Here is a 10,013-nt window from a genome sequence, read left to right on the forward strand (position 1 = left end):
GTCCGTCCAGGCTGCCCCGTGCAGCTGCCTCACAGTATCATGTCTGCAAGGAAAAACACATCTCCCTGCTTACTTACAACTCATAAATCCATCAATGAGCTACTCTGTTTCATTAAAACATAGCCATGTGGACCCCTGAGGAGAGCAGCATAGCGGGTGGTGCTCTCTAAATGCTTGTTAAGGGGGTCAGCTGGAAACCCTAATCAGCAGATGCACTCAAAAACATCTGTCAGGCCGCCATGGCAATTGAGCACCAAGCCCTACGCTTTGTACTTATAAGTGCCTGCTGCAGTCAATATCAGTCAGCCAGTTCTTCACATCCCCTCTGCATGTCCTCCAGAAGGACACACTGAGGTTAAGCCTCTATGAATATAAGTCACCAGCTTTTTAATTTGTCATCAATCGTCTGTAACCGAATGGATGAGAGTGGAGATCATAAATTAACTAACAAGGTATCACCAGCTAGGACTCGGCGGCTCCATTTCCACAGTGCCTGTGTCAGATAGTTTTTTACGATAATGCTCAAGCAAAAGGTCAACACATGAATTATTTGACAAGGCAACAAGATGCAAAATTGACAAACTCAATCATGTTCGGGTGAAAGAAGAGGCTGCTGCTGCTGCTGCTGCTGCTGCTGGATGGGCTTTATATTATAGTATGTCATTATGTCAGCGTAACAAGAAAAGGAAGGTTGCAGCATCAGCCCTGGTTCTAGGAATCTCTTTTACCTTAGATGAACCTTGTTGATTCTGAGGAGGGCTTTAAATGTTTTCCTGGAAATAAAAGACTGCTATATGGGAATATGTTTTCCAGTCTGATTACATTATTTTCTGTCAACTGACTAACTAAATGTCACTTAACTAGTTGAGGTTTTTGCTGTAAATGTCAAAGAGAAAACATTTTTTTGTCCTCTGATACATAATAGTGACTACTTTCATCGTCCTTTCACAGCTTGTACCATCTAGTCGATTTTCAATTTGGAAATAGACAAAAAGGTTGCTTTCTAACAATTGAATAAGGCCAACAAAGAGGTTTGCCCTCTCTCTGTATGCCTGAATTCAACATTTGATTTGCACAAACACCGATATCTAGAAAAACAACAGTGAATCACACAGATAGCAAGATCTGAGCACAAAATGGGCACGTTTGTTGCCTGCAACACACTCCAAATTCTCAACCCATCTTGAGCAGTGTGACAAGCATGATTTGTTCTGTGATTGAGACATAATTGGCTCTTTTGAATCACATGTGATGGATGGAAGTTGTCAGCACCAACTCATACCAGCAGGCATCCTGCATCACTCTGCCATATGTTGCTAAATCAGTTAGCGCTTGGAAAAATATCACTTTGGCAAATGTGAGCTGCAGATGCTTGAGAAATGTTTACCTATTCATTTCTGCTCCATTTGCATTGCAACATACTCAATTACCAACCACTTCATCCACATTCATAACTCACATCGTGTACCTCTATTAGACCTCAAATTTCAACACCTGCCCTTTTATTTAGAGACAAGTCAACATTGTATCTACCTCTGTTTTATGTTTTCCTGCCGGTAATTTAATTCACAATAACAAATTTCAAACAGAGCGATGCAACCTAATCAAGCATGTAATGCCACAGCACACTTTGCTGATGAGATAAACCAGAAGAAAAGATATCAGACATTTCCACTCCACATCTCTAAAAACACATTGGACTGATATGTCCTTGGATGTAATATTGTCTGGTGCCCAGTGTGTGTATACACTGTTCACGATTAATCTTACAGGGAAACATCTACAGCAGGATATTGGTTACAAAGGGAAATGCGTTCTACATCAAATATAAAAAGGTGGAGTCAGCGATTCTGAAGAACGCTTGTTATTAATCAGTGAATACCTCCTCACGTTCTGCTAGCTGTCCATACTGTGTGTGTGTGCCAAACAGAAATCCAATGTTAGAGACAGCTTAGACTAACAGACATGTTGCTAGCTAGGTTGGCCCCCTTTTGTTTATATATCCTTACATACCAGTTTACAGAGCTTAGGCTGTGTATTAAAACCAGACCAGTGCACACACAGTATGGACAGGTTATGTCTGGTGACCATGAGGAGATGTTGATTGACTTAGACAAAAAAGGATTTTGTAAACAAGCGTTCTCCACAATCGCTGACTCCACCTTTAAGTATTTCTCTCAATAAACTGATAGTCAGAGCCGTTCCCTAACTGTGCACTGCAGGCTTCACTGTGTGCACACCTCCCTTGGTAAACAGTGTGTGTGTGTGTGTGTGTGTGTGTGTGTGTGTGTGTGTGTGTGTGTGTGTGTGTGTGTGTGTGTGTGTGTGTGTGTGTGTGTGCAGCATCCCATCTTCAGACCTATTTCTGGAGCACCATCATCTGCATCATCCCAGCCAAGTGGAAGGAAAACATCCCTTATGTAACGTGCTGATCTAGCCTCCTCTCAGTATCGTCTCAGTATTGAGTTTTCCCCTCTGCCCGCTAAACTGTGGAAGTCCTCGGGTGACATTATATAACCGGCAGCTGGGGAGCACTGCCTCTCACTGACAATGGGAACTCAAATTAAATCAGCAGGCAGAGGCAGCGTCTGGCACACAGATCTCAGCCGAGGTATATGACATTTAGTGGGGAAAGAGATAAAAGGTAGCCCACCCATCACTTACAGCCTTTGTTCCTTTAGATTTGTATGGAATGAATTTGAATTCCCTGGTCAAAAAGGGGTCTCTAAGAAAATTGTTTGATTAAGAACCACACAGCTCAAAATGTGTCTTTAAAAAGTTGTACTATTATGCACAAATGTTCCAGGACCATGTTGATAACTGAGCCCTCAGGTCAGAGCGGTCAGAGCTCTGCCTAGGGCTTTGATGAGATTAGTGGTGTTTTTCTAAGCAGACAGTGCTGCACACTTCTCCTGCCAGCGGCCACTAACCACTACACTAAGAAGGAACCACAGGAAACAGGTTTGTGGTGAGAGAGGTTATCCTCTAAACATAGGCTCCCCTAACTGCTTCAAGCCTACTGTTCTCACATTGTGTAGTAGGACCATACATGCTCTAATAGCGTGTTAAAAAAATATGGGTTAATAGATTGTAGATGTGGAGCACAATTGTTGGATAATTCAATTTAATTAAATCATTTTTTTTTGTGTGTCAATTCAAGTACCTATAGAGCCAAATGTATTTAAATTTAAGAATGGATATTAGGGTACCAGACCACCCCTGTATGTGTGCTGCTAGCCTACTGGTTTATGTCCCGTCAAAGTTTTTAAATGGATACATTTAAATCTAGATGTAGCCTATTTTAAAAGGTAGGATTTTAGACATTCACCCAAACAAAATTGTATGTAGGCTAAAAACTGCAGTAGCTTCTATAACCATTCCAATATTTGTTCGCAGAAAATGCAGAGCCACTTACCGTGCAGTGTGTAAAACGATCCGCCTGTATCCTCAGCTCGCTGGAGGTAAACTTCCCTCTCTGCAGCGATGGATCTACATCACTGATCTGCTGTCAGGATCACACGCGCGCGCTCCACACGGAGGCACCGGGCACATTGTCAACGACATTTTGAGGAGGGTTCCCGTGGACCGGAGGAAACACCTGCCGTCAGTTACAACCAGCAGCAGCAGCCTACTGTCAGCCCAGTTGGACGGTATCAAATCCATAGCATGACAAGCTCCACACCTGTCAAGGTAGATAGAAATTACAGCGCGACTTCCGGTGAGATATTTCAAAATTAAAGCCTCATTGGTGAGTGAAACCATTGTCTACTAAGTAGCCCAAACATTCAGGGAAGCCTTCCCTTTTATCACAAGCTTACCTCTGCGTGTGAGAAAAATAAAAAATGTTCATGGTAAAATGTAGCCTATGCTTTTCCATTAAAAATAAATGTTGATAGCCTAAAGCATGGACAGAAAATAAAAAAATAAACAAAAAGCCAGTGGTATTCACCAAAGACAGGGCAATAGCTTATATTTTAAAATTAATGGAGCAATGTGAGGCAAAGGCTAAGCAAATGATTAAGAAATAGGGAGTGTAAGAAAGAGCCTCCTTTATGGTAGGAGAAATATTGCACATGCAATGAATATAAAAATATATAGAAAACACATGCATCAGTCCAGCAGTTCAGATAGGCCCTATTTTTGTAGTTTTAACGACAAGTAATGTCAAATAACTGGGCACAGTAATTCCAAACCTATTTGTTGATTGGTTTTCAAAGTTACTTTGGCTGAATGGTTAAATGATGAGCAGATCTAGATCAGCTTCTGTTGAGAGGGATGGACTATTGTTAAGCTGTACACATACCAACATTGAGTAATGTATTAACTTAGGCCTACATGCTTTTGGTGTATTCTGTTAAAAACCAGGTTCAATTATAAAAATTCACCAATCGGGGAAATCTGGTTATTTTTTTCATTGTAGCTATGATAGACAGTTGCATTCAATTAGTAGTAGTACTTGGGTTTATTTTCAGTCTTGTCCAGTATTTACTCAATATGAATTGTACCATTTCTCTCAGCTGCTCAATTATCTTAAAACAAATATTACAATGCACCTTTTATTTTGAAGGATGTATAACTCAGTGTCCGGCCTCATTATGGTTGATTTGACTAAGCTGGTCTTTGGTGGTAAAAAGATGACACGCTGTTCGCTTTCAGAACATGGTTGTAATTGGCTGTCAGCCTCACGTGACTACAATAAACAGCATAAAACATGAAATGTGTAGCCGCCAGGCAGCACCTGCAGTTCCCTTCAAAAACGAGTTTCACAGGGAAGTTAAATAATGGCTCATGTTTATTCCTTTAGTTGTCAAACCGATCATCATTATCCACAAAGTGTTTTCATTGTGGCTTTCATTTCATGTTGCATCCCCCTTCATGTCTTGGGGCTACATCATGAAGAAACTACTGAGAACTAGCCAATCTAACCAGTTTAATTTGGGGATGATATAGTTTATAAGATGTAAAATATAGCCTGCAATAGCCTCATGGCAATCTTCATTCACATCATTCCCTGGTTCCTAAATCAACTAGACAGTCGATTGCAACCCTTGTTTACTGTGGGTTTGTGGCTCCACTTTTAATCAATAACTGACATAATAATAGGTTGAACATCTTGTCCTTTCTATCATCAGTTAGGAATCTCTTAAGGAGAAGGTCACTGACTGAAAGCTTGCCTAAATGAACACTCAACAGATTGGGGTGTATACATCTCAATGAGCAATAATATAAATAACAAGTAATGCCCTTTTTTGCTGATTCCTTGGTGAGGTTGCATCTATAACCACTTGTTTTAGGAGCTCTGTGTTAACTACACGCTTTTCTGTATTAGGGCAAATTGTGTAGAAGGGTTTGGTGTGTTGGTCAAGGTTTTAAAACAAGATACGCGTGTTTTATTTCATGTAAATGAGCTGTACATTTCATCCTACTACTGTCAGTTTCAGTGCTCCTGGTCATGTACAGAGCCCGGCTTTACCGATGTCTACAATGCAGAACAGCTACACGATTTCAAAGGTCAAAGCTTTTACAGAAGGCAGCTAATGACGTGTGCCTTGAACTCCTGAGCCTCTGAAATGTATATGAATACTGTCCAGTTGTCAGTGTTATTTCCTTTCTGAAAACATGAAATAGTGGACTTTGCATATATTGTGAAGCAGAGAACACAAATCTGTTCCATCAAGCTGCACAGAAAAATATCAACTTCCCAAAGGAAGCAATAAAGCACTAGTGAGCTTCATATGGTACGATAATCAACGTAACATATCAACATAAGGATTTCAGCAAAGTACATCAATTATCTAGAGTTCCAAACTATGGAGACGTGTTATAGAATTTAAAAAAACAGTCTGAGGACCAGAGACATAATTTGTGGCTTCTGTGCGACTTCAGATTGGAAAAACATCAAGTCCACAATACGGCACCTCTGTGTGCTGCTGCATTAATGAACACCAGAGGGAATACAAAGGCAAAATGGGATTTCCTGCCAGAAACAATAATGAATGCTCTCAGACACAGGCCTCTCCACACTCACTGTTATTCTGCTGTACATCAGAGCTGTTACTGTGATAAGGTCTCGGAGTCGGTACAATGTGTTGCCACTGTAATTTCATGCTGGTGCAGGGGGCGGGGGGGGCGCAATTATTTTGGTTTAGACAGCCGTTTCACCAGAAAAATTCAGTGTTTCATCTGTTTGAGAATATTTTGGATTAGAGATATATTTATAGTTGCTTTCGTTTTACACTTAGCCCAGAAATCAAAAGGTACACTGTGCAGTGTACCTTTTGATTACAGTGTACCTGTGCAGTTTCCTAAAAGACATCGTGTGAATCCTTTGAAATCTCACTATGTGATTAATGATTTTCAGTCCTTACGAAACACTTGGAAAGTTGTTAACCGGCATTGTCTAAATTGTGTTGCTGTGAAACAACTGGCATGAATGGGCACATGAAAAAATAAATAATAATAATAAATTAAATGGGGACCCACTCACAGAAACACTGCTCCATAGTGCTACTAGAGGTAAAAAGAGGTAACGTTATTACGAAACAAACTGTTTATCAGAATGGAAAAATGTTGCGGTTCTGCTGATTTCAGGGAATAAGAAAATAGTTTTAACAGTCAGCGGGTTATCGATAAAGAAGGGAAACTAACATGAGCCATTTTGGATTCCCATGTTGTGGCATAGTGTACAAAACACACAAACTGCAAAAGGTAAGGTTTGAAAAACGCCTGAATTATTAATTTAACAAAGAATGTAAAAATAATGCAAATCACAATATAATAATGAAAACTTCAGAAAATAAATTTCTTCTCTCATTATATCAAATTTACAGTATACAAAATAATGTATAAAACATAATGCAGAAACAACTGCGAACAATATTTACACCAATACTAAATTGTTGTTCTTCATGGCAAATGATTTGGCCGATAAAACTAACGGAAATCTTGGTCTTTCCTCATCATCTGTGGCTGATCTGGTCGACGCCTGTGGTCCAAGTGTCGCGGCTCTTGTGAAGTCATCACAATGTCTACAGATATGGGAACCGAAAAACGAACCATCATCTGTGCAATCTTCTCGTGAGAAACTCTGTGTTTGTTCCTCCTGAAAGGAAAACAGAGCAGTTTGGTAATATAAGTTTATGTATGTTTTTTCAAAGTTTACACTGGCATGTATATATAATATGATAATGAAGAAATCATACTTCTCCAGCTCATAAGGATCGAACTTCCAGCTGGTGTCAGGTTCACAAAAGTCTACTTTGTATCCTCTCTCCAAGGCCTGTTGAAAATAATTGGACATTTGAATTAGGAACCAAGAAGACCACAACTAAACACTCAATTATGTGTCAAATCTTATACCCACCATTTTAACATATGGCTTCATTTCCCAGGCTTGGAGGTTTGTATTATCAATGATAATGGGCGATCGGCTATCATGCATGGCATCTCTAGCTGAAGGAGGATTAAACACAAAAGTGATTGAAATAAGATCTGTCAAGAAAATCATAAAACCATATTTTTTAAACTTTAAGACCACTGTTACTAACTACCCTTAATATGTTTCAAAATAGCATGTAAAGCAAGGACAAAACAGGAAAGAAAAGTCCCGATTGACAGAAATTACATAACAATGCCAATATGATGAAGCAATAAAAACGTGTGCATGACGTGAAAATAGCTTTTAGAAAAACCATTTAGTGAGTGTTTAAGGAGACAATTATACCTCTGCTATGGTTCCAGTCATGTGCGGCCCCAAGAAGGCCTGGGTCATAGCCATTTCTTTGAACAAAGTAGTCATCTGTGCTCAGTATTAGCCCACTAGGACCAGTGGAGAGCAGCTCCCTATAAAAATGACACAAATGTACAATGAAATAAACATATACATTCACAATCTTTGAATTTGAGTTTTAGGCTTCTTTAAACTGACAATGGACTAATTCAAGACTCAAGATTACACATAGAAGTACCTGGCTAGTGTTGATTTCCCAGATCCTGGAAGTCCCCTCATCAAGACCAGCACCAGAGAGGAATGGTTTGCATTAGTTTTGGTGGGGGATTGGCAATGATGACGCGCCCACACTTCACTTTCTGAAACAGATTTCTGGCGCCAGTCACAATCTTCATCATATTTCTGGCGCCAATCCCGATCCTCAACATACTGAGGCTTTTCTTCTTTTCCTTCTCTAGACCATCCAGCAGCATTGACATTATCTGAGTGTGTGTCAAAGGTACGAAGCCGTTCGTCCCTGTCAAAGTGTTGTGGAGAATTTTTGTAAAAGCCCTGGGAAGGGTGAGCGCGTACATTCGGAGGTGGGAAACGAGAACATGTTGGAAAATGCGACTCCCCTTGATACTGGTTTGACGTGCCGGATCCCCTCCAGTTTTGATCAACAAGTGGTGGCGGATTTTGGTATACAGATGGGGGTGGCGGGCGATGGAATGGGGGCGGTGGGGGTCTGTGAGATCTGGGGTCTAGCGGTATGTTGGGCGTCTGAGGATAATGCCACTGATTTTGAATAGGAGGTGAAGGTCTACCAGAGCTCAGGTCCGTGCCTGGCCGTGGTCTTCTGGGGTAGTATGGCTCATTTTGATGCCAGTGTGGCCTGGGGGGCTGTCGCTGCACACTGCTTCTCTGGTAGCCGTCTGTTTCTACAGATCTGCTGGTCAAGGTTTGGGGAGATATTTTTTGTGGTTGAACAAATCTTTCATCTCGTCTCCCTGAGTTATCCTCCTTAGCACCATCGGGTGTGTCGATCTTCTCAAGCTCTTTGTAAAACTCACTCAGTGTGTCTTCAATGTCACTCTTGACTGGGGTCGTTTGTGGAGGAAATGCTGGACCAATGAAAGTGGAGCTGGTGAGTCCTACCTTCTTCAACACACGCTCCCTCACACTTCTGTCTGGACTGCTGGAGTCTTTATCATCTCTGCCATTTTTTGGTCGTTCAGCCGCACAAGGGTTTGCTACGTCCTCAGAGGTCATACGGGGGGATTTAGTGTGAGACATCTGTATGAATTAAATAACACACACATACATTGAGGAAACACACATTATTCAATCTGTGTAGTTATTTTTATAAAGTTTTAGTTGCTGCAAATTCATGGCTATCATTTCAGTATGTAGATATGCCAGTGTGTGTGACTATACTTAATTAAATTAAAATCCAAACAATTTAAAAAAGTTTGTTTTTAGTTCATATTGTGCATAAACCATGGTATGGGCATAAACTGAAGTAAAACCCGAAGCTAAACCATACGGCTCTGTCACCACACGAGCTACACAGCTTTACGTTAATTTATTAACTATCTTCACACAACGATGTAGAGTCAATGTCGATATTCATTCATGCTCACCGTATACTTTCAGGATACATAAAAGATGGAAACATTAAAAAACAACCGGCACACAATTTCCACATTGCAGTCGCCATGTGTTTACGGAAGTGACGTCATTCTTCTTCTTCCCCTCATTAACAGCCGGGCTATCATGGCCGGGAGAGTGTCAGCGCCACCAACTGGACTAAATCATTACCAGGCACGAACAAAAATGTTTTCCAAATATAAAACCTATCCTGCATTCCAACACCCATTCTTCCCTACTATTTAGTATGCCAGATTTAGGATGTGCCAATACATGCACGTCAATTGTAACATGCTGAAAATACCTAGATGCCCCACTAACTCCAATAGCATTTTCGAGTATTCGCCTTTATTCATGACATTTCTCGACAAAATGAAAATAAATCTTCCTTATCTGATTTTCTTTTCTCTCCTGTACTTTAGTATGTAGTGTAGTAAAAAGAAAAAGTATGTGAGTTGTAACGCAGGGCTAGTTTGCAAAATATTCCATATATTTTGACAGACTAGACTTAATATTGTGAAAACATTTTGATAGTGTCTGGTAATGCTTTAGTATATTAAATACGGTGTAATTTTGCTGCCATCTACCTTATATAAATAATGTCCATTAGCCTTATAAAGTAATTATCAATCTACCTTCCTCTAAAAGCTCATTT

The 10,013-nt window shown here is 40.3% G+C and overlaps 1 protein-coding gene across 1 annotated transcript; it reads right to left on the bottom strand.

Moving 5' to 3' along the window:
* Window positions 1-6,915: 6,915 nt before the first annotated feature.
* Window positions 6,916-9,424, bottom strand: n4bp2l2 (NEDD4 binding protein 2-like 2). Its single transcript, XM_080025319.1, has 6 exons — window positions 9,352-9,424; window positions 7,968-9,004; window positions 7,724-7,842; window positions 7,364-7,452; window positions 7,203-7,279; window positions 6,916-7,102 (listed from the first exon to the last, which is right to left on the bottom strand). The coding sequence occupies exons 2-6, from the start codon at window positions 9,002-9,004 to the stop codon at window positions 6,934-6,936; spliced, it is 1,491 nt and encodes a 496-aa protein (XP_079881445.1). The 5' UTR covers window positions 9,352-9,424; the 3' UTR covers window positions 6,916-6,933.
* Window positions 9,425-10,013: the final 589 nt, after the last annotated feature.

This window comes from Ammodytes marinus (assembly GCF_949987685.1).
Source record: "Ammodytes marinus genome assembly, chromosome: 3".
Classification (NCBI taxonomy): domain Eukaryota; kingdom Metazoa; phylum Chordata; class Actinopteri; order Uranoscopiformes; family Ammodytidae; genus Ammodytes; species Ammodytes marinus.